Below are 25,077 nucleotides of genomic sequence, written 5' to 3' on the forward strand. Positions count from 1 at the left end.
GTTCATTGTTTTACAGCTTGAGTAGCACTATTAGATAGCTAGCCTGTTTAGTTACGAACGCCTAACTAGAATCTCAACTGAATGCATGCATGGGTGATTTCGACACAAGCATACTTGCATGCATATTTACATTAGAATCAGTTATAATAGCAACTACATTATATGGCTTAAGCCTTAAACGTGTAGAAATTGCATATTTTACTTTCATATATTTACATATACATAGTGCGGTCTTAAATTAATTAATTTTTCGGCAATTATTTCAACTTATTAATTTGGTATAATTTAAGTAATAATTTGGTTTCTAGTAATCGGTATTAATGGTTTAGGATTTGAATTTGGCTTTTACATCGTCGGCTTTCGTCCATTTTTTAACATCGGGAGATGAAGATTTCTCTTATATTTGTCCTCGTGTACAACTTTTTAACATGTAAGTATGGAGGTTTTTAATTAAATAATTGATTGACTAATTAAGGAAATATAATCTGATAAATATAATTACGATATTATAAGCATTAATGCAGCATATATGGTTTATACATTAACATCATTCTTAATATATACAAACCAATAAACACAACACATCCATTCAAGTAAAACTTGAGTCATTTAACCAATCAATTTTTTAGTACATTAATTAATTACTTAACCAATTATTTTTAATTTGGTAGGCTACGGCCAAACCAATTGCTGGTCTCCAAAACCAAACTTACAAATGTTTGGCGGAACTCAAATTTCGGCGCAATCAACCGAAGAATGTCAAAACCTCTGCTTAAGTACACCTGGTTGTAAAGCCATTGAATACACTGGCAATTGCTACACTTTCAACATTGACGCAGTGCCTACGGCTTCCAATCCAGCTATCATTCACTACATACTTACATGCAGTTAGTAGCTACCCTTTAATGATGTTTCAACAGATTTTTTTTAGAATTTTTGCGATTTTTTAAACTACAGAAATACAAATTATCGATTGTGAACAGATTTTATTTTTTTAAATTAAATTCATTCAACCTCCAAAATATATTTTACTTTAAGGTTGTTCGTGGAAACCCTATGTGGAGTCACAAAGTTACGGAGGAATTTTTCAAAATGATGTAACATCATTGGACCAATGCAAAACCAAATGCATCAAGCAAGGTTTTTCGAATTGTTTAGCTGTGGAATGGGAAACTTCCAAGAACCAATGCTTCTTTTTCAAAACTAAAAATTCTCCTACATATTCCAACGTCAAAAATATTGATCATTATATTTGGGATTGTCAGTCGCAGGGAGTTTGTGAGTTGGGTTTTGTTTCTTTTCTTCCAAAAAAGTTTTGAATATTTATTTTTGGCAAATTAGAAAATTTAAATCATATTTTATTTTAGAAAAAAATGATTGATAAAGATGAGGATGAGTCAAAAATTTTAGCTAAAAAGATGTAATTTTTTTTCAAAAATTTGAATAATGAAAAAATTAGTTGACTTTTGAAAATAAGAACGATAAGGTAGAGACTCAAACTAAAATCAAATTGATGATGTTGGTAATTATAGATGCAAATGTTATTGTAAAACGATAATTTGTGGATGATAATCTCTAAATATTTGTATTAAAACTAATTATATTAATATTATCGAATAATCCAATAAAATTTTCATCACATCAGCTGTAACACCGACCATTGCCGCTACAAGTAGATGGCTTGAATAATTTCTCGTTCATTTTCTATTTGTCTTTTCATTCTTTTATTCATTCATTCATTCATTCATTCATTCATTCATTCATTCATTCATTCATATATTAATTTAATAATTAATTCATTTCATTTGCCCGTTCGTTCGTTCGTTCATTCACAAACACGTTTAAAAGACTCCATATACCATATCTATGAATCGTTTAATCATTTTAAATCTTAAATATTCTATGTTTAAAAATGTAGCAACAGTATTTAATGCTAATTGTAGTAGTAGTAATAGCAGTAGCAATAGTAGTAGTAGTAGTAGTAGTAGTAGTAGTAGTAGTAGTAGTAGTAGTAGTAGTAGTAGTAGTAGTAGTAGTAGTAGTAGTAGTAGTAGTAGTAGTAGTAGTAGTAGTAGTAGCAGCAGCAGTAGCAGATGTAGAAGTTAAAGCAGCTGCAGTAGTAAGAGTAATTTTTGAATTAATTTTTTGTTTCACAGTTCCACAGCCATCAGCCGCTCCAAGTATGTTCATTTTATACTCTGAAGTCTTTTTTTAGTTTGATCGGAATTTTTGTTCTCATATATCAAAAAACTATGTGTTTTTGATTTTTTTGATAATTTTGTAATCATTATATATTATAATTATTAATTATAATTTTATGTTTTCACAATAACTTTAAAAAAAAACCCAAAAATCGTCCTTAAGCGTGTACATGGCAGATATCATATAACAGTAACACTCCTGGCGGATCCCTGCAATCAACAGCTCTCAATATTGATTTGTGCAAACAAGCATGTATTGGCAATTTCAACTGCATGTACGGTTTTGATTGGAATTCTAATGAGCAACCTGGAAGACAGTGCTGGCTGAGTATCACTGAAAATATTGTCAATAATAACCTCATCTCCCACTACAAATATAACTGCACCGGTTCGTACGTGTTGTTTTAGTTTGTTGTCGATCTTTTTGATGTTGTTGGCTTAACTTTTGGTGCTGTTGATGTTGAAAAAAAGGCTAAAGGTCATTCTCACTTTTGCACCTGCTTCAAACGTTTCAACGACAAACACACACAGAGTACATGAATAAGCGTGAAAACCATGCATCATACGCATTGCATATGATAAGTGAGGATGTTTATGCAATCGAATGCAGTTAATGCAACAACATGACCAGCGCCTTTAACCATTAGGCTATCACGCCACCTAATGTTGCTAAGCGGTTATAAAAATAATTTCTTAGTAACAACCCATCCAACCCAGCTTCAAACACGCCTTACTGGAACGTCACCTACGGATACAATTCTCCGGGCGGAGTTCTCATGCCCAGCGTCTATTCCATCGACGATTGCAAGGTGAAATGTACAAGGGAGAGTTCCTGTTATTACGGATTCGATTGGGATAACCGGGCAGCTATAGGGGCTCAATGTTGGATTTCCGTTAGCAATAAATTGACTAGCTATAGTCAGGTCGATCACTACGGATTGACACAAGGTTTTTGATATTCTAATTAAATTGTTGTCTGGTGATTTTATTTTTTTGGTGAATTTTAAATAAATCGAGATGTTTGTATAAAAACAGGATATACATGTGCACATCGCAATTTATAATTTTTTAATATTTCCGTGCAGGACTCCCCACACAATCTCCGGTCGACCAGTCACGTTAGTACAATCTGCCATTCCAAATTTCATCATATGCTGCCGATGAATTTTCGTCAAACGTTCAGAAATTCGCGATAATAAATAAATAGAAATGTTATCAAAATACGGCAAATTAATAAAACAATGACAAATTTTCCATCCTAACTTAAAAACGTCACAAAATATTCCGCGTAGAACCAAAATTTTGTTTTTTTCCATCCCAACAATTCAGCATGCACGTGGAACAGTTTCGCAAACAGCAACAGCCCTGGTGGAGTGGCTAAACCATTGTACACCACGATTCCAGATTGTCAGAAATATTGTAGGACCTCTGGCAAAGCCGTCTGCACAGGAATCGATTGGGATCCGAACAATTTTTTCAAATGTTGGTTCTCTACTAGCAACTACACCAACATCAATGGCTTCAAAGGAGTCACGCATTACAACTACTCCTGCCCAGGTTATCTGAATTGGGGAAAAGATTGATTTCTTAGTTTTTCATCACGTAGCCCCAGAGTTCTTATAGTCAATTTTTCATCATTTAGTTACTACAACGCTGAGTTTTGCTTTTGTTGAATTCTGTTTGTATAAATTTTAATAAACACGAACAACGAACGACGCCTAAATGAGTAGAGTACGCACATGGTATGTGACAGGCGGAGATTTTTTACTTTTGAACACGGTCACTGGAACAGCAGTGCCAGGCGTCTTAACCACTTAACCATCTCGCTTCACATGATATATAATGATATTTTTATTGAAATTTGTCGACAGGTGATCCAGAGGTCGGGCCGTCAACTCAGTCGGCATCCACACAACGTACGTTCTCATATAATAATATCACATTATTTGAATAAACTCTATGCTATGAAACACAAACGTTTATTTTAACTACTATTTAAATATTAATATCTAATTAATATTAACCTATTTAAATAAATTTTTATCACAATTATGCAGACCCAAAAAAATTCAACAATAGCAAAATTAAAATTAATTTCCACATCGCAGTCGGTTGGGGTTGCAACAACTATCGAGTCTACTACAACAGTGCGGGAAAATTCGGTGATGGAATACTGAAACCTTACACGGACCAAACTATATGCAGAAATCAGTGTACAGTACAACCTAGCTGTAAGGCTTACGAGTGGAGGGATGATTCAGCTGATAAGTGCTGGTTCTACAGTTCAGAAGCCGCACCACCATATGTAGGAACCGTCTCTTTTAGAACCTACTACTTGTTTGTGCCTTGTTAAGTATTAGTTTGGATTGGATGGAATGGAAGAGTGAAAGAAGAGAGATATGGATAGAATTAAAGTAGATAGTAGATTTGGGATGTTGTAAGATTAGAAAATAGTATGTAAGTATATGAAATGTGTTGAGATGTGACGAAATAGAGTATAAAGAATTAAGTTATAGTGATTAAGATGCTGTGAGTATATTAGAATGAAGTAATAAGTTAAGAGTAGTGGGTGAATCTAACTAAATGAAATAATATAATAAGGAATAAAGTGTTGACGGTAAACGTAAAGCTGGGATAAAACATTCACTGGTTCAGTAGATAAATCAAATAATATGGACAAATATTTTTTTCAAATATTTTCTTTCCAGTTTTATTTGACAAATACTTTGTAATATATGATATATTAATTTACCTATCTATGCCGCATTAATAACGTTCAACTTACCTACGCATAGTTTAATAGTATATAAAGAAAATTTTTAAATTAATATTATGAAATTTAATTTTTGATTTATAACAAAAAATGAGCATGGATTCTATTTATTCAGTTAGAAAATTTAATTTTTTCATTATTTAATTACTTAGTTCTAATTACGCCGTTCGAGGCGGGACATTTTAATTTTGTCGAAACTATGTACAGTTGTGATTGAAGAATAAAGTCCTTTTCTCTGACAAAATGTTTTCGTTTTCATTAAAATATTCATTAAAACAAAATTTTTGAAAAAACAATAAAAATAGAGTTTTATATTTATAAGTAGGCAAGTAGGCAAAATGTATTTTGTTTTATATGAGCGCGTTACCATGGATATTATGCTCGTTACATTCGAGCGGAGTAAGCAGAACAATTTTGATTCAGGAATTGAACTATAATACTTGAACTTGGCATTGAATTGGAAGTGTTTGTTTTAACATATTACGAAAGTATGTTTTCATAAAATAAACGGGTTAAAACAGATAAATAAAAAATTTTGTTGTATGGATGTGTTTCTATTAAAGTTTCTATTTGCGCTGAAAACGGTTCATTGTGTTGTATCAGCGATAATGTTATTTATAAGATTGCATGTTGGCTTGCAAGTATAGGTAGGAAAGTATATCACCTAGTCTCTGGTTATTTCGGTAATGTATGACAGCTCCCATAGTTTGCAATTCATTGCCGTCCGAAGTTCGTTCATTGTCTTATCTCTATGAGAAATTATGAAAATTATTATTCTCGTTTATTATGAACGAACAATAAATTTGAAAACACTGCTACTTCTACTGATATTAGCATTAATCACTCACAACCAATATTCGTCTAATACTTCCTAATATGTTATAATAAATGTGTGATGTCAATTCAACTCTCGCTTCTTAATAAAGCTTATATAGAGAAGAGAATAAGCATGTTAGGTGTAAAATTTATCACGATTGTGTATCATTTTTTAAAGTAGTAGTCTACATGTTGTCGACCTTTTTTTGATATTTGAAATCAAATTTCTTCTAATGTGAGAGCCTTTGAGATAACCGCGCGACTAACTACCGCCAAACAGATTGCTTTGTTAAATTAACTCAACTTCATCATTTTCTCTACTAAATAAAAACTAGCTTGAATCCATTTTTGGTACGGTACAGAAGGATTTAGCAGCTTAGTGATTTTATTTCGAAGTAGGTTGAAATTGGTTTCAATTTGAGTTCGCTAGATTTTTGAGAACACTTGAAGCTTTAATGGTCTGTTTTTAGTTGATAGCTAATGATCTGTTTTTAGTTGATAGATTCGTTGTTTCGTTATTGTTCAGAATGGAAAACAGATTCGTATTATTCAAGTTAAAATTAATTTATTGTCATCAATGATGATTGTTGAAAATCATCTTCACTTTTAACAGCAATCAGAACGGGTAACATATTAATTTAAAAACTCAATCACGTCAAAAAGCGTATTGTTAATTCTGTTAGGACTCAACTCATCATAATGAATAATAATAATTAATTTTATTTTAATAACAATTAAATTTATTCTAATAAAAAAATTATTTGCGAAAATCGAATATTAAAAATTAGAACAGCAATAACTCAAATAATTTGGGCTTGTAAGCCTTGAATTTTATGCTAAAATTGTAGAGGAGTTTAAAACAATTGAATAGTTTATAATTTAAACGTTGGGTACAAAATAATATCAAACAAATAAATCTAAATATTAAACACAAATTAATATTTAAAAAAATAAATTTAAATGTTAAATACATATCTATATTAAACATGTAAATTTGTTATAGCTTGCGGAACAATTTCGTCGTTTTCAAATTGTTTGATGCAATTGATAAACAAATAGCGATTTAAAAACAGCTTGTGCTTGCAAACGAGAAATTACAAAATAATAAGATTAATATCAATCAATAATTAATCGTGTAAACTTGCTTGGAATGCTGATGAATAAACAGATCGATCAACAAATAAATAAATAAATATGTTTTTTCATTTCCCGAATGAAAAAAAGTTATGATAAATAATTAAAAAAAGGTCAAACAAACAGATATATTATAATGTTATTATTATAAATTTTTCATATTTTTATGCAAATAAGTAGCTAAGCTAGCTTAGAGCCAACAAACTGACCACCTAACTAACCAGCCAACCAACTAGTCAACCAGCAAGCAAATTGATCAGCCAGCTAGCTAACTTAACAGCTAGCTAACTAATCAGCAATTATAATGATTAACTCCCGCAGCAACTCCGATATTAACTGTGCTCGTTGTTGAGAAAAAACATTTGGATCCATCAGCAGCTGCCGTGTCAAAATCAAGTCCGAACTGGCATTTATTTGTTTGCATTGTCACACAGTTATACTTGCAACTTTCAACGTCATTGGCTGAATTTTTTATTCCACCAGCCGTGTTTGAGTTAGAATTTTGAGTCCAGGTGCAATCTACGTACGAGTGTGCGCGTGTTTGTGTGTGTGTTTATGTTTACGTGTGTGTGTGTGTGTAGTGTATGTAGTATCTATGTGTGTTTGTATACAATGGGAAAGTTTATTTTTATATCTTTTATAAATATATCAAAGAAAATAATAATGCTTAAACCCATGTGAAACGCAAAAGAAACTAACTTGAAATTGTGGAGATGTCTGAAATGAAATGATGTGATAAAAGTGTTAAGTAAATCATTTTACTTGGTTGGTTGGTTGGTTTGTTGGTTAGTTGGTTGAATGGTTGGTTGGTTGGTTTGTTGATTGGATAGTTGGTTGGTTGGTTTGTTGATTGGATAGTTGGTTGGTTGGTTGGTTTGTTGGTTAGTTGGTTGGATAGTTGGTTTGTTGATTGGATAGTTGGTTGGTTGGTTTGTTGATTGGATAGTTGGTTTGTTGGTTAGTTGGTTGGATAGTTGGTTGGTTTGTTGATTGGATAGTTGGTTGGTTTGTTGGTTTGTTGGTTGGTTGGTTGGCTAGTCGGTTGGTCAGTTAGTCGGTTAATTAGTCGGTCGGTCAGTTAGTTGACTGCAGGTCACCTCTCGTATTAATTTTTATTCTACAACCAAAAACAGATAAATTTCAATTCTTATAAAAAAAAATTAAAAATATGCTACTCACTCAAGCCTGGTGTTGTTGGCACTGTGAAAATTAGAAATTTAAAAGTAAATTATATTACAAAATTAGAAATATTAATAAGTAAAATAAATAAACAAAAACAATGGTGATTTTAAGCGTTTTTATTTTTCAAAAATAAAAAACTATTTTTCATAGATTTGTCAGATTCTCACCTGTTGTAGTTGCATTCAGACCTTTGGGTTAAAAGTAAATAAAAATAAATGAATAATTAATAAAAAAAAATTAGTTTAACACATACATGACACGCTTAAATACATACAGGACACACGCACACACACACATACACACACACATACACACACACGGAAAAACACACAAACCACTCATACAAAACAACACACACACACACACACACACACACACACATATATATATATATATATATATATATAGAGAGAGAGAGAGAGAGAGAGAGAGAGAGGTAACACAAACATGCACTATTGTACTAGATATTCAAATACACAAACAAATGCCTAGACCAACATGTGTAATGATTGACTCCAGGAGCAGATTTCAAGTCTGAGTTGGTGGAGAAAAAGCACTTAGAATTGGCTACGTCCCAATCAAAACCATACAGGCAGCTTGAGGTTGTCGTTGCGGCGCAAGAAGCTTTGCATGCATCGAGACTTGTGGCTGTTTGCTGAATTCCGCCCAAGGTGTTGGTATCATTTTTTATCTGCCAAGAGCATCCTGTAATTCATTAATTCATCTAATTATTAATTCATAGATTCATCAGTTTATAGATTCATTAAGTCAGCAATTTATTATTTCAATAATTCATCAATTCATTATTATTAAGAGTACCTAAAGTTCTTGTGATTATTTTTTCAAAATTTTCACTCTTATGGACTTGAAGTTTTCGAAGTTAACTGGACGCAACAGTTAATCGTTAAAGACGAATATGATAATATAAAAACGTGATTTTTATGACAAATCAAAATTTTCATTGAACTGAAAACAATCCGCAAAACGAACTGAACAAACAAGGAGAAAGAATAGAGCAACAAAACAACAAAGTGCTCACCAACACTTGAGGAGTAAGTGAAATGACTGACGCCATTTGAAGCCGAAGTAACCGAAGTAGTTGAGAAGAAGCATTTACTCTTGCTGTAATCCCAATCAAACCCGTTTTTACAAGTTGTGTCTTTGGCGGCGAAGCACTGCGATTTGCACATGTCCAGCGAGGTCGCTGAAGTTTGTTCGACTCCTCCCGCTGTGTTCGTATTGTTGGCTTCTTGCCAAACTGCGATAGGCCCTGTTACTTTAAAAGTAAAAAATAATTTTTAGGTTGTTGGTACGTAACATTTCAAATTTTAAGATGAAAAAATTGGATACCTGGCTGGGTTGTTGTCATTATTGTTGTGGAGCCTGGATTCAAAAAATTATAATTCGCTTTCAGACTTTCGACAGAAATAATCAAGTTCAAAAACAGAGATATACATACGTACGCACACACGCATACATACACCACACACACACACACATACACACATACATACATACATACAAATAGGAGATTTGAGAACAATTTTAACAAAATCATCATCCTTAATTTTTTTCTACGATTTGAATGTCCCATAAACACGACGCGTGTAATTTCTAACACCTGGCAGACTTGCTTCAACTAAACCATGATCTGAGAATATTCCACTTGGATGAGCCCTGCAGACAAGTATCGGAAAGTTTGATGAAGTAACCACTTAATCCAACGTACCTCCCAGTGCGTGAGTAGGTTCATTTACATTATTGGATGATAATTTTGAAAAATATACTTTAAAGCTATGGCATGATGATCACCAACTTTTTCCCAGTGAATGTTAAATTTCCAGCCAGTACAATTCGAGGACATAAAACCGTTAAACTTTCCAAAATAAGTGTTAATTCATTAAAAAATAACTTGGATAGCAGAACAGAACCTGGTCTGTATATGGCAACTAAAATGAAATACATACAAACAAACAAATATGCATACAAACAAACAAACAAACATACAAACACACATACAAACAAACAAACAAACATACAAACATACATACAAACAAACAAACAAACATGCATATATAAATACAAACAAACCTCCAGTGCAAGTCACGTTATAATGGGTCACTCCTGGGTAACCATTGACATTAACAGTAGCAGACGTGGATATGAAGCATCCCGAAGTGGAAGGATTGAAATCAAATCCGTATTTGCAGTAAGTGGTGTACGTACTAGCACAATAATCCTTGCAAGCAGTAAGTGTTGTTATGTTGGTCATCTGCTGACCACTGGGGCTGAAACTGTTTGCTATCTCGGGGAAAGTGCAAGTAGCTAAAATTGGGGTTGTAGCAACGGTGGCGAATGGTTTGGTTAACAGTTAATTAACAATTCAGTCAAAAAAACATTCAATCAGTACAAAAAATTTAACGTGACCTGAGGTTTACACTCAATTTAAGGAATACAAAACATGAACAAAAAACGAAATATTATACTGTAACAAGTCGCTATTGAATTGAAACCGATTAAACTCATATGGAAATAACTGAAACATGAAAAAATCTTGAGAGAAAAATCAAATAAATTGAGTGAACAAATTTGAAAGGTCAATTAAAAAAGATTTAATAAATAGTTTAAGAGGTTTTATCATAATTTAAATATTAGAATATTAATTAACTAATTAATTAATTAATTAATTAATAGTTTGTCTTTAATGATTTTTCAATCATAGAGCAACGTGTTTACACAAGTAATTCTAATATAGAAACTTTATCAACAAAAATTCCGAACGGACGAACGAACGCACAAACTGACGAGTGGACGAACAGACGAATGAAAAGACAGGCAAACAAACAAACAAGCAGAAAAACAAACAAGCAGACAAACAAGCAAGCAGGCAAACCAACAAGCAGGCAAACAAACAAACCAGTTGTTACGCAGTTGACTTTGTAATGAGTAACTCCTGTATATGTACTAGTTGCAGTAGAAGTGGAGAAATAACATTTATTCCCGGAGCTGCCGCTAGGATTGAAATCAAATCCGTTCTTACAGGTTGAGTCTTGTTTAGCCAGACAGCCAGATTTGCATGCATCCAGTGTGTCAAAAGATTGAGATACACCGCCGGGCGAATTTGTATTTTCGATTGGAGTGACTGTACACCCTAGGAAAGTTAATTTACAAGTTTTTATTATTTTGAAAAAGTCTTTGGAGAAATATTCCAGACAACTCATTTATTCACTCAATAATTAATTAATTTTGTTTCCATTTGTTCGTTCATCCATTCCTTTACACATTAGTGATTAGTCCATTCATCTATTTATTCATCCAACCAACCAACCATCCATCCATCCATCCAACTATCTATTTTCCACTCATTCGTTCGTCCAAATCGCACCTGAAAAGCTGGTAGTCATTGCAGTGGTCTGTCCTGTTTGCAAATTAAAGTAATAAAGAAAAAAATTTAGTACGATTTATATTATAAGCATAAATAAGCAATTATTATTATTATTAATTATTACTAAATTAGCATATTAGTTATAATTTTATTGGCAGACTGGTTGGTTGTTTGGATAGTTGGCTGATTGATTAAACAATTAGTTGTCCATTATATCAATCGATGATTGTTGATCTAGCAAAGCATCCATCATCATACATCCAGCCAGCCAGCCAGCCAGCCAGCCATTCAGCCAGCCAGCCATCCAGCCAGTCATAGTGGCTTGCTTACACAAGCAATTCTAATATAGAACGCACAAACTGACGAGTGAACAGACAAATAGAGAGAAGGCAAACAAACAAACAAACAGGCAAACAAACAAACCAGTTGTTACGCAGTTGATATTGTAATGAGTAACTCCAGTATATGTACTAGTCGCCGTAGAAGTGGAGAAATAACATTTATTCCCGGAGCTGCCGCTAGGATTGAAATCAAATCCGTTCTTACAGGTTGAGTCTTGTTTAGCCAAACAGCCAGATTTGCATGCATCCAGTGTATCAAAAGATTGAGATACACCACCGGGCGAATTTGTATTTTCGATTGGAGTGAATCCACACCCTAGGAATGTAATTTACAATTTTTTTTAATTTTTTGGAGAAATATTTCAGACAACTTATTTATTCATTCAACAATTAATTAATTGTTTTCATTTGCTTTAACTTGGATTGATAATTGTAACTCGTTCTAACTCTTCAATTATCGCTTGGTCTGACTCTTTTATTACTTCCATAATTCTTTTTCTCCGTCTAATCTCAATCGTGTTCTTCATAATCTATCTCTGTGTCTTTTTTCAATTATCTCTTGGTTTGACTCTATGTGTCTAAAACATAATCCTTCTAAATTTGAATTAATTTGAATTAATTCTGCTGCTCGTCTAGTTGCTCGTGCCCCTTTCTTTTCTCATATATCTCCATATCTTGTTCTATTGCACTGACTACTTATAAAAATAAAATTTTTAAAATTTACACATTTATGTATAAGTCTAAATCTAAATTAGTTCCTATGTACTTATCAAATATATTAATTGAACCTGAACGCCCCTGTTTACCATCGCCTTCTTGTTCTCACTTCTACTTAACTTGTGTTAAAAACTTTTTAGCTAAATCTGCATTTGCTTTTTTTGGTCTTTTTCTCCGGAACTCTATGCCTCCTTCTCTGACTACTTTTCTGTCACTTACGAAGTTCAGAGCGGATCTCAAGACTCATCTATTTGCAAAATTCATTTATAAACTAATTCATTTATTGATTGATCCATCCATACGTTCATCCATCTATCCAGCCTTAGTGCATCTTGCTTACACAAGCAATTCTAATATAGAAACTTCACCAACAAAAATCGCGAACGGACGAACGAATGCACAAACTGACGAGTGAACAGACAAACGGACGTATGGAGAGACAGGCAAAAAAACAAACAAGCAGGCAAACAAACAAGCAGGCAAACAAACAAACCAGTTGTTACGCAGTTGACATTGTAATGAGTAACTCCTGTATATGTACTAGTTGCAGTAGAAGTGGAGAAATAACATTTATTCCCGGAGCTGCCGCTAGGATTGAAATCAAATCCGTTCTTACAGGTTGAGTCTTGTTTAGCCAGACAGCCAGATTTGCATGCATCCAGTGTGTCAAAAGATTGAGATACACCGCCGGGCGAATTTGTATTTTCGATTGGAGTGACTGTACACCCTAGGAAAGTTAATTTACAAGTTTTTATTATTTTGAAAAAGTCTTTGGAGAAATATTCCAGACAACTCATTTATTCACTCAATAATTAATTAATTTTGTTTCCATTTGTTCGTTCATCCATTCCTTTACACATTAGTGATTAGTCCATTCATCTATTTATTCATCCAACCAACCAACCATCCATCCATCCATCCAACTATCTATTTTCCACTCATTCGTTCGTCCAAATCGCACCTGAAAAGCTGGTAGTCATTGCAGTGGTCTGTCCTGTTTGCAAATTAAAGTAATAAAGAAAATAATTAATTAAGATTTCTATTATAACAATAATTAATAATTATAAAAATATTATTATTATTAATTATTATTATCTTTTATTACTATATTAATTATAATTTTATTGACTGGCTGGTGGTTTGTTGGATGGTTGATTGGTTGGTTAGGCAGTTGGATATAGTGTAGGATCAGAAAGACCATAGAGCGAGTTACAATTATCAATCCTAGATAAGACTAACGAAGTAACAAGAAGGAGAAGAGTAGGATTGTCAAGTAAAGGCTAAAAATTATTTATTCTACGTAGATGAAAGTAAGAACTTCTAGCAACACTATTAATCTGTGAAGAGAGAGACATAGTAAAATCAAAGATAAAACCTAGACTACGAAACTTGTGAGAAACATCAAGAGTTTTAGAATTAGGTAATATATTAGGAGGAATACTAATAGAGTGTTTAGATTTATTAAAACAAATTAATTTAAATTTAGAAGGATTAAGTTTAAGACACATAGAGTCAGACCAAGCTAAAATTTAAGACATAGAGATAGATTATGAAGAACACTATTGTGATTAGATTGAGATTCATAGTTAATAATCATTTCATAATTAATAATAATCATTAACAATTAAATCGAGATAATTAGCTATTAATAAATTTTGAAAAAAAGATTGTTATTCATTGCTGTCGTGCCTGAATATATAAAACAAATATGCATGTATGTATGTATGTATGCATGCATGCATTTGTGTGTCTGTGTGTGTGTATGTATGTATGTATGTATGAACCCATAATTGATTAGAACTATAAAGGAAGAAATAATCATATCCGGGTTCAGCTTTAATCTATGTTAAACGCTTCGCACAGAGTTGTATGTATGTGTGTTTGTTTGTGTAGGTATGTATTATTGTAGGTATGTATGTATGTATATATTCATGTATAATAATGTGTGTGTGTATGTATGTATGTATGTATGTATGTATGTATGTATGTATGTATGTATGTATGTGTGTGTGTGTGTGTGTGTGTGTGTGTATGCATGTATGACGTGTGCATACAAACCTCCAGTTGTGGTGCATACCAAATCGTAGTGGGTTGTATCGGCGTTGCTTCCAAGAGTAGCGCTAGTTGAGACGAAGCATTGAGATCCGGATGGGTTTTTAGCGTTCCAATCGAAGCCATACTGGCAGTTTTTTATAGATAGACAGGCAGATTGGCATTGTTCTACAGTCGTTGCCGAACTCTGTGGCAATCCTCCCATTGTATTTTGGCCGATTTTTGAACTTAATGTACAACCATTGTTTACTGTGTGAGTTTTGTATCGAAAAAAGTTACTGCTGAATAATTTTTGGTTCGAGTCTGTTGCATATTCATGAAAGGTTATTATCGATATTTTAAATAATTGGTGACGTTAAATTTTTAAAAACTCCACAAAACTCTAACTTGTAGTCGTAGCTGTTGTAAAGAAATTGAAATAAATGGTAAACAAATGGGTAATATTAATACAACACTCACATTTAATCAACGGAAGAACATTATCTTTGCCAAACGATAAAAATTATTAATTTTTATTATAATTTCTCCACCACTAAACTATAATTTATTAGATAACTAATTAATTAATTAATTCAATTAATAGATAACTAATTAATTAATTAATTAATTTAATTAATTAAGCAACTAATACTTACAACTTGCGCAGACGTAATCGTAATGTGTTATTCCATTTGCTGAGCCAGTTACGCCAGAAACGGAGAAATAACATTGTGAACCAGATGGGTTTGTAGGGTTCCAATCGAAACCATATTGGCAATTGTTTCCGACTAACAAGCATCTAGACTTACAATCATCTAAACTCATAGCCGAATTTGAAGTACCGCCAGGAGTGTTTGTGTTAGCTTTTGAGTTCCACAAACAACCGCCTGGAAAGTTTTTTTAATTTTACAAATCAAGCAATAACTTGTACATATTGTAACATCTACGTCAAAGATTAGACAGTATTCGAACCAGGTCATTGCGTATTAACGACGCGAAACATGGCGCTTCTACCGACTGAGCTAGCAGATAAGACGCCGACCAAAATCTTTTAACTTTATTGATTTTAATAATTTGTTATATAAATAGTTTATTTATGTAAGAAAATGATTTCATATTAAAAGAATTTGTTGAATGGCTATAGAAATAAAATGTAAAACTAATGAAAATAATCGGCAGTTGAACACCAACTTGGACTAGCTGGAGAATAAAAAATTTATTTCATTTTTTTATTAATTTAATTTAATTGTAAACTAATTTTACTTTATCAAAAATATAAAAGTACAAATAATAATTAAAAAAATAAGAATAATATAGTATAATTAGTAGCAAATAATAAAAATGACGTCGAAAGATTTTATAGACGAATGCAAACAGCCAACACAATAGTTGCTTACTTGTTAAGCCACCGACTGTTAAGTGTATGAAATTAATTAATTAATTAATTACCAACTAACTAACTAACTTATTATCCAATTAATTAAGGTTTAAATATTAATTAGGCTATAACTTCTACAAAAAGCAGTATTATTTCCAGTAGATATATATAGAACGTTTTATTTGTATATTTGAAAAAGTCAAATTACCGGGTGTCGTCAAACCTGTGTGGAAATAAAAATGTCATTTATTTATTCATCATTCATTCATTTATCTGTCATTCATTCACTGATTCATTTGCATATTCATTCATTCACTCATTCATTCATTTAGTGGTTGAAAACTCCAATTGAAAGAATTATCATTTAGAACTGGATATAAACATGTACTCGGGTAAGCAAGATAGCTTACACAAGACAACCAAACAAAACCTTACTCTAAAGACCATACACCATCCCAATAAACTAAAATCTACTTTTTTGCCATATAAAAAAAGAATATGCCCTCTTCGATCTAAACCTTCAATTACATCAGATTCAGATTTCATTCCAATCCAAATTAAGAAAAAAATCCAGCTAACCACTTGAGGAGCATTGGTAGGTGTAGTGAGTAACTCCAGCGGCTGTTGAAGTCGCTTGTGATGTGGCGAAGAAACATTGCAGACCAGTTGGATTGCTAGGGTTAAAATCGATTCCGTATTTGCAGGTGTTCTCTTTGTTGGCGATGCATTGTGCCTGGCAGGCATCAACCGTGGTTGCACCTGGCTGTGCCATTCCACCAGGGCTGTTTGTGTTGGCAACCAAACTCCAAATGCATCCTGCATTTGTAGGTAGACTGATTGGTTTTTTCGTTGTGGTTGGAATTATGGGATTTGTGGTTAGAAGATAGTCGGTTGTAGATGTGCTGCTTGTTATCATTGTAGTTTTATTCATAGATTTTCGTTAATTTACCAATTTTCTAAAATGAGACTTTCTACAACTTAAACTAAACAAAATTTCTTAAATTGTGTTCAGTTCAAAAAAAGTTTTTTTTACAAAAAGTAGAAACAAATATCTAAGTTATTGGTAAAAACTTTAAAAGCGAGTGCGTGCGTTTATATGAATATTCAAAATTGCGCGCGCGCGTGTATGTGTGTGTGTGTGTGCGTGCGTGTGTGTATATATAAAAGATTTACAATCAATACCCGTAGTATTGACGCAGGTCACATCGTGATGCGAAACGCCAATGTAAGAGGATTTAACAGAAGTTTTCGACAGAAAACATTGGGTTCCGGGTGAAGCGCTAGGGTTCCAATCGACACCATAAGGGCACCCAGAGGTACCAAGATCAGTACAAATTTTCTTACACGCATCTAAAGTCGTTGCAGCTGCCCTTACCTCACCACCAGGGCTGTTTGTATCTGCTGTCGTTGACCAAGTGCAAACTGTTCGTTTGTTTGAGGGTTAGAAATTATTTGTTCGTTTGTTTTATTTGTTCATCTGTCGGTTTATTTATATGTTTTCAGTTGCATAATGTTGTTGTAAATATAATGAAAGTTGGAATAATTTTTCGAATGTCTCACCTGTACCACCAGATGCCGCTGAAACAGAAATTATAAAGCAACTTTAATACAAATCGATAATTCAGATTCAATTTAGCTAACATGGTTATGATAACGACTTTTATATACGTGTAACTGGACAAAAATAATTATTTTCAAAATGAAATTAATAAAATAACTTGAAAACTCAAGAAGACTCACGAGCGACATATGTGTGGTGGTCAACTCCAGGAAAGCCATTAACATTGAGAGTGCTCGAAGTAGAAAAAAAACATTGCTTGTTGGCGTTGTTCCAATCAATCCCATAGCTACAAGCCGTTAAATTAGCGACGCAGGCAGCTTTGCAAGCATCCAAAGTCTGATATTGTGACATGAAAATCCCGTTGGGACTGTTCGAGTTTACAGTCACGTTCCATTGACCTGATCACGACCAGTTCAAAGTTACGAAAGGTTATTTAAGGTTTAACAGTTGATGAATATTCATGAATTCTAATAAAAATTGATATTATTGAAATCTAGGAAGGTACATAGCTGAACATTCCACAAACAGTTTACCAGGTGATGGAGTAACATTTGGTTGGGTAACGAAGCCTGTGTATCATGTGGGAAAGTTTGTTGAACAAATATAACTATTACACAACACAAATAGCATATAAATAAAATTGTATGTACACACACACACACATACACATACACACAATGAAATGCATACACACACACACATACACACAATGCACACACACACATAAACAGACAAACGCAGCACCACCACCACGAGCAGACAGAAGCACCCAACATAAACTAATAGCGAGAACGAGAACACATGAAAACTGGCAGAAAAAAGCAGCAGAACTCACCTCCACAATCAATGGAATAGTGCGAGACACCGACTGCTCCACTGTTGAGAGTTGGCGAGGTGGAAATGTAGCACATGGAGCCAGGACCGTTAGAAGGGCTCCAATCGAACCCAAGCGCACATTTGTTACTGCTAGAATAAGCGTAGCATGCCGCCTGACAATCCGGCAAAGTGTTAGCTGAATTCTGGACAATGCCGTTGGCTGTGTTAGTGTTTACCGTCAACTTCCATTGACAACCTTGAAATTTTTGACAGATTTTTTTATGAATTTAAAAGACAGATTAAGAGAGAGAGAGGGATGGAGGGAGGGAGCGAGAGAGAGAAAAAAGAAGAAGAAGTAAGAAAAGGTGGAAGAAAGAAAGAATGAAGAGAAGAGTAAGAGAAAGACGTAGTTATAATTATTAAAAAAGTGAAGGTAGGATTTGCTGCTGACGAGAAAAGTGGAGCACATTAATTAAATGAGATAGATTGGTGGTATATTAATGTAAGAAAGAAAGAAATAAACAAAAAAAGAAAGAAAGAAAGAAAGAAGAGAGGGAGAGAGAGAAAAAAAAGAGGAGAGAGAGAGAGAGAGAGAGAGAACTTGGTCTTTAAAACAAAAGTGATTGCCAAATAAATCACGCTTGGTAGTTAAACAAAGGAGTTCACGACAACTAGGTCAGATTTAAATTAAACATCAGCGGATTAACATAGTCAGAAGGACAAAATTAATTAATTTAAATTAAAGGTGGATTTAAGTTTAATTTCAGAGTATTTATAGAATTAGATGGTTAAAATAAAGATAAAAAATATTATACCTGATGGTAACATGTTGTCTGCAAACAAAATTATTTGAAGTTGTTATTACAAATTTAATTATTATTTTCATTATTAATTATTGTAGTAGTAGAAGCAGTAGTAGTAGTAGCAGTAGTAGTAGTAGCAGTAGTAGTAGTAGTAGAGTAGTATAGTAGTAGTAGTAGTGGTAGTAGTAGTAGTAGTAGTAGTAGTAGTAGTAGTAGTAGTAGTTGTAGTAGTATTAGCAGTAGTAGTAGTAGTAGCAGTAGTAATAGTGGCAGTACAGTTATTATAATTATTGTTATTATAATTGGTTAGTGTTATTATTATTATCTAGCGAAAAAATATAGCAAAATGTTAGTGGCTTTGGAAAATGTTAACATAAACTAGATCGCCATGGCGACTTAATTGAAATTAAAAAGATCTTTTCATCGTTTATGTGATTAATTTAATTATAATACAGCAATAATAAAATAATAATTTTAATAATTATTTTGACGATAACTGGCTATGTAAACTTAGAAATCAGTCGGTTAATCTTATGTACTAATGTTCAAATTCCTAGTCTGAACTACCACACATAAAGCGTCTAAAAGTCATTCATTCAATCATTTATTCAATCATTCATTCATTCATTTATTCATTCATTCATTTATTCATTCATTTTTAATTATTAGTTCTACGTTCTTTCACTCACCGGAGCCTTGCGTCACGGGATTAGGTGCAGGCGTGTTAGCATTTGAAGCTTTTTTTTAATGGAGAAAAAAATTAATAAAAGATAATGGTTTATGTTATTATGTCTTTGTTCATGTCCATGGCTATGTTGTCTATGTTCTTGTTAACGTTGTCTATGTTTTTGTTGTTGTTGTTGTTGTTAATTAATGTTGTTTCTGGGACAACTATGGTCAAATTAACGATAAAACGTTAATCATATTTATGTTAATTATGTATAGAAAAAAAGTTAAAGATAATATAATTAAAATGATGAAGATATCATTGATAACTATGATTAATAACGAAGGCGACGACGACGACGATGATGATGGTGGAAGTGATGATGATGATGGTGGTGATGATCATGATGATTATTACGATTATGATGATGATGATGGTGATGTGAATTTGGCCGAATTATTTCATTTCAAATTTATACAAATGACTGAACAATGAAACCATTGAAAATATATATATATATATAAATAATTATAGATGTATATAATTATAGTATATATATATAAATATAGTATATATATATATATATATATATATATATAACGCGCTGTCAAAATGTAATTAAAATTAATATTAAGTATAGAATGGTTTCATTTGGCTTGAGGTTAACAAAATATTTATCTTAATATTAGATTAATTAAAACGTAATAACAAGAATAATAATAATAATTATTATTATTATAAATTATTATTATTGTTGTTGTTGAATAATTATTGTTATTTAAATTGGTTAAAGATACTGTTAATAAAATTAAAATGATGTTCGAAGAGAATTTTAAAATATTTTAACGCGCCATAATTTAAAGAATAAACTGGAAGCGATAATTAAAAAGAGATTTAGGTTATAATTAAATTTATTATGAACTATAAAAAGCTATTTAAAACTTTTTTTATTCATTTTTTGCAACAAAAATTTATTTCACAATCATCCATCCATCCTTCGCTATCATCATTTTCGCCTCATTCATCCATTCGTTCATCCATTCATTCATTCATCCATCCATTTATTCATTCAGTTACTCACTCACACACACACACGCACACACACACACACGAAAACAAGACACGCATACATATGCAAGCGAAATGCCAGTGGCGATGATCGAGATAGCCATTCAAATTGAAGCACACACACGCAACATTACAGACACACGCAACATTACAGACACACACAACATTACAGACACACATACATACATACATACACACACATACAAAACACAGCAACACTAACCCGTGCAAGTCAGATGGTAGTGGTAAACCCCGATATAACCATTCAAATTAATGTTACTACTGGACGTATAACTGAACCAACACTGCTGGTCAGCTGTCACCAAAGTGTTCCAGTCAATGCCAGTACACCAGGCGGTTTTTTGGCAGGCGTTCAGGCAGTCATTGAGTGAAGTGAAACCGCCCTGTCTCACACTTCCTGGAATGTTACTGTTGTTCGATAGGGCCATACTGAAACTTGAGCAAGCTAAACGCGGGTGTGTGTTTATTGAGATGATGAAGAGATGATGAGGAAGAGGAAACAGGTGATGATGGAGAGATGAAGAAGAAGAAGAAGAAGAAAAAGAAGAAGAAGAAGAAGAAGAAGAAGAAGAAGAAGCGAAAACGGATGACGAAAAAGAAGGAACAGATGATTGGATGGTTAAAATAATAATAATAAAGATGTTGAAGGTAATACGAAAACGATTTAACAAAACGTAAAAAAAATTCACTACAAATATAATCATAAATAAATATAAACTTTTAAAATTATGAATAATTATAAATAATTACGAATAATTATGAATAACTCAAACATACGGGCTCTTGTAGTTGCACTAGGCGGCATAGTACCGACAGTTGCAGTGTTTGTTGTTGACGTAACAGCTGGGGTTGGTTTGAACGCTGTTAAAATTATTATTTAAATTATTGTATAAATTATTATTAAATTATAAATATTGATAGTTTAATTATATTGTTATATTATTGTTTTTATATTAATATTTTTTATATAATACCATTTGTACCTCAATAATTTTCCTTAATTTCTGATTATTGGATTTTAGTGGCGAACGTGAAACATCGAGTATAAGTATCGTTATATAGTAATCTAGTATCGTTTCGTTATATAGTATCTAGTATCGTTTCGTTATATAGTATCTAGCATCGTTTCGTTATATAGTATCTAGTATCGTTTCGTTATTTAGTATCTAGTATCGTCGTTTCGTTATTTAGTATCTTGTATCGTCGTTTCGTTATATAATATCTAGTATCGTTTCGCTATTTAGTATTTAGTATCGTTTTGTTATATAGTAACTTGTATAGTCGTTTCGTTATATAGTATCTAGTTTCGTCGTTTCGTTATATAGTATCTAGTATCGTTTCGTTATTTAGAAGTTAAACATTGAGTCTCAAATCGCAATGTGGAATTTAGAAGTAATATCGGCTATCTAATCACTATCTAATTAGTAATTGCCAGAAGCAAAACATTATCTTAAGACTTATAAAAAATTATTTATGAAACGGTAAGCCAAAATAAATTTGAAATAACATTAAAATAAATTTGCCAATACATATTCGATAGTGTTTTGATTAGTAACTCAGCAGTATTAGATTGGGGCGAACAGTATTTTGAGGTGTTAAAACGAAAAAAATTAATTGAGTTTTAGTATTTGGATTAGTAGCTTAGTATTTGTAATTTGGTAGTAATATTTATCGGTTGACTTTTAGTATTCGGATTAGTAACTCAGTCAGTTTGATTTAGTAGAAACATTTTTTGGAATTAAGACCAAAAATTTTTCAGAAACAAAAGCCAAACTGCGGCAACCTACTCAGACAACTAAAATGGACGACTCCTGCGGATTTCTTAACGTAAATGTTTGTTGAAATCCAACAAAATTGATCTAGGGTGGGTGGGTTTGTCTCCCAATCAAAGCCGAACTGGCAATGGTTAGGGTGAGAGAGGCAGGCCCTCTTACATTCATCCAGCGTGCGAATGTTTGGCAGGTTTTCGCCGTGGTCTGAATTGTAGTGACTTTTTTGCTCCCAGGCTGGGCAGTCTAATGCCGCATCTTTTTGATGTTTTGGTCATTTTATATTTGAATTTTTTGACGATTTTAGGAATGTTTTAAATGTAAAACACTTTAATTATTTTAAACTAAATATGTTTTTTGTGTAATGTGTAATGTCTTAGGCTTTTCATGTATTTATTCATTTATAACACTTAAGCTAGATATCGTTTATTATGGAGAAATCTTGTACAAAAAAAAAACTAAAATCCCCAAATAAACATAAACATAAAAAAATGTTAGTGTAAAAATTAGCCAAATTGTCAGCTAAAAAGTTAAAAACCAAAATAATTTTCACTAACTGTTAGATGTGACGTGTGCAACCAACAAACAGCCGACACATAAGAGGACCTTCACAGATGCCATCATCTCGGCGTTATTTTTCAAAGGACTTCTTCCAATAACGACTTTTTCTTTGATTGAAAACTTGACAAGTTATGTGATTAATTAAATTAATTAATTAATTAATAATCAAAACAAACTCAACAGCAATAAAAATATAAATAAATAGACAAAATAAATTTATAAACAAATTAAATTTTTAAAAATAAAAACCTGCCAAAAACGACCACGATTTATCTCAAAAACGAATTTCCTCCGGCCGAATTCCTTTCGCGAAATCAAGTGAAACTTCAATCTTAATCGATCTATTTAAATGATAAGCAAATCTCTATTACCAAGTGTACGTACATATACACTTACATACATACATACGTACATACATACATACGTACGTACATAAGTGTACGTACATATACACTTACATACATACATACATACATACATACATACATACATACATACATACATACATACATACATACATACATACATACATACATACATACATACATACATACATACATACATACATACATACATACATACATACATACATACATACATACATACATACATACATACATACATACATACATACATACATACAGGCACACTAGCACGAATACTTAACAATAAGTCACGACTAGAAGCTTTTTTGCATATTTTCAATGAAAAAAAAATAATAATAATAATAATAACTGCAACTTTATCAATACAACAAGAGGGTAGCTTAAATTTGGCATAGGCTCATCCTGTCGTCACTCAATTGTTGGTTTGTAGGTAAGGTAAGCTAGTGACGTGCAAGCAAAGTTTGTGTACACATACAGACAGACAAACGTGTACACACATACATATAAGCTTAGTTATACACACACACAAACAAACACACACACACACACACACATAGGCATACTGACATACAAAACTTCGTCTAATTTTACGTGTGTGTGTGTGCGTGCGTGCATGTTCATTGATGCGTGAAAAGTGTATGTATGTACGTATCGCTATACGCGCACCCGAAAAGTTTTACACCAAGCAAGTTGGCTTGTGCTATTTACTAGCTTGCTCCAAAGACTTAATCATAATAAAAAAATAATAATAATTATTATTATTATTGTTGTTGTTATAATTATAATGGAGATGGTTTAATGAAGGTATGTATGTGATTTATTTAATTTTTTCTATTTGAATTTTCTCTTCATTCAATCGATCATTTATTCATTCCCTCTATGCATCTATTCATTTTTAATATATCCATTCATTTGTTCGTTCGTTCGTTCGTTAGTTCGTTAGTTCGTTCGTTAGTTCGTTCGTTCATTCATTCATTCATTCATTCATTCATTCATTCATTCATTCATTCAGTCAGTCAGTTAAGTAATCATGCATTTATACGTATTTTATAAATGTATTCATTCCTTTATACATTTGTCCATCAATCTATCCATTCATTTATTCATTCATTCATTCATTCATTCATCCATCAATCTTTTATTCATTCATTCGTTCATTCGTTCGAAGAAAAATGTTACTAATTCTAATTATTCGCAAGAAACGTGTTGAATTTGTATCGAAAAATAGAGTTAGTTAAATTACCAACAACAACAACAAAAACAATAATAATAATCAATAATAATAATAATAATAATAACAATACTACTACTACAACTGTCCTACTATTACTAAGACAATTTCAAGTTGCAAGCGAAGTAGCGGTAGTAGCAAAAGTAGTAGTCGTCGTTTTATTATTACAATGGTGATTATTGTTGTTGGCAGAAGAAGTAGTTGTAATAGTTGTAGTAGTAGTTGTTGTTGTTGTT

At 32.4% G+C, this 25,077-nt stretch overlaps 3 protein-coding genes across 3 annotated transcripts in view; 1 reads left to right on the forward strand and 2 right to left on the reverse strand.

The window, feature by feature from the left end:
- Positions 1-185: 185 nt before the first annotated feature.
- Positions 186-5,218, forward strand: HELRODRAFT_194006 (hypothetical protein). Its single transcript, XM_009030036.1, has 11 exons — positions 186-430; positions 672-887; positions 1,039-1,278; positions 1,646-1,672; positions 2,157-2,180; positions 2,365-2,589; positions 2,919-3,149; positions 3,287-3,319; positions 3,531-3,758; positions 4,073-4,117; positions 4,259-5,218. The coding sequence occupies exons 1-11, from the start codon at positions 385-387 to the stop codon at positions 4,552-4,554; spliced, it is 1,611 nt and encodes a 536-aa protein (XP_009028284.1). The 5' UTR covers positions 186-384; the 3' UTR covers positions 4,555-5,218.
- A 1,114-nt stretch (positions 5,219-6,332) lies between these two features.
- Positions 6,333-14,806, reverse strand: HELRODRAFT_194007 (hypothetical protein; the record flags this gene model as incomplete). The annotated part of the gene is made up of 14 exons (XM_009030037.1): positions 6,333-7,443; positions 7,624-7,641; positions 8,104-8,124; positions 8,274-8,294; positions 8,605-8,811; positions 9,146-9,382; positions 9,728-9,783; positions 9,923-10,055; positions 10,198-10,431; positions 11,024-11,257; positions 11,492-11,524; positions 11,915-12,148; positions 13,043-13,276; positions 14,608-14,806. 14 exons carry the CDS (start codon positions 14,804-14,806, stop codon positions 7,217-7,219), a joined length of 2,088 nt encoding a protein of 695 aa, XP_009028285.1. The 3' UTR covers positions 6,333-7,216.
- A 933-nt stretch (positions 14,807-15,739) lies between these two features.
- HELRODRAFT_180740 (hypothetical protein) overlaps positions 15,740-25,077 on the reverse strand; it is a gene marked incomplete at both ends in the record, with an annotated part of 9,938 nt that continues 600 nt past the window's right edge. The window contains 11 exons of the mRNA XM_009030038.1: positions 15,740-15,780; positions 15,978-15,992; positions 16,538-16,774; positions 17,141-17,380; positions 17,699-17,917; positions 18,355-18,591; positions 19,828-19,875; positions 21,097-21,339; positions 21,672-21,737; positions 22,829-22,921; positions 23,221-23,331. Coding sequence (XP_009028286.1) covers positions 15,740-15,780; positions 15,978-15,992; positions 16,538-16,774; positions 17,141-17,380; positions 17,699-17,917; positions 18,355-18,591; positions 19,828-19,875; positions 21,097-21,339; positions 21,672-21,737; positions 22,829-22,921; positions 23,221-23,331 — 1,550 coding nt within the window. The remainder of the gene's footprint in view (positions 15,781-15,977; positions 15,993-16,537; positions 16,775-17,140; positions 17,381-17,698; positions 17,918-18,354; positions 18,592-19,827; positions 19,876-21,096; positions 21,340-21,671; positions 21,738-22,828; positions 22,922-23,220; positions 23,332-25,077) is intronic.

This window comes from Helobdella robusta (assembly GCF_000326865.2).
Source record: "Helobdella robusta unplaced genomic scaffold HELROscaffold_64, whole genome shotgun sequence".
NCBI lineage: Eukaryota > Metazoa > Annelida > Clitellata > Rhynchobdellida > Glossiphoniidae > Helobdella > Helobdella robusta.

What these genes read in the sequence shown, in the direction of transcription:
- HELRODRAFT_194006 (XM_009030036.1), top strand. Translation starts at nt 385, where the DNA reads ATGAAGATTTCTCTTATATTTGTCCTCGTGTACAACTTTTTAACAT. An exon ending in ACCGACCATTGCCGCTACAA is followed by an intron (nt 1,673 to 2,156) that starts GTAGATGGCTTG and finishes TTTGTTTCACAG; the next exon opens with TTCCACAGCCATCAGCCGCT. An exon ending in TTACAACTACTCCTGCCCAG is followed by an intron (nt 3,759 to 4,072) that starts GTTATCTGAATT and finishes ATTTGTCGACAG; the next exon opens with GTGATCCAGAGGTCGGGCCG.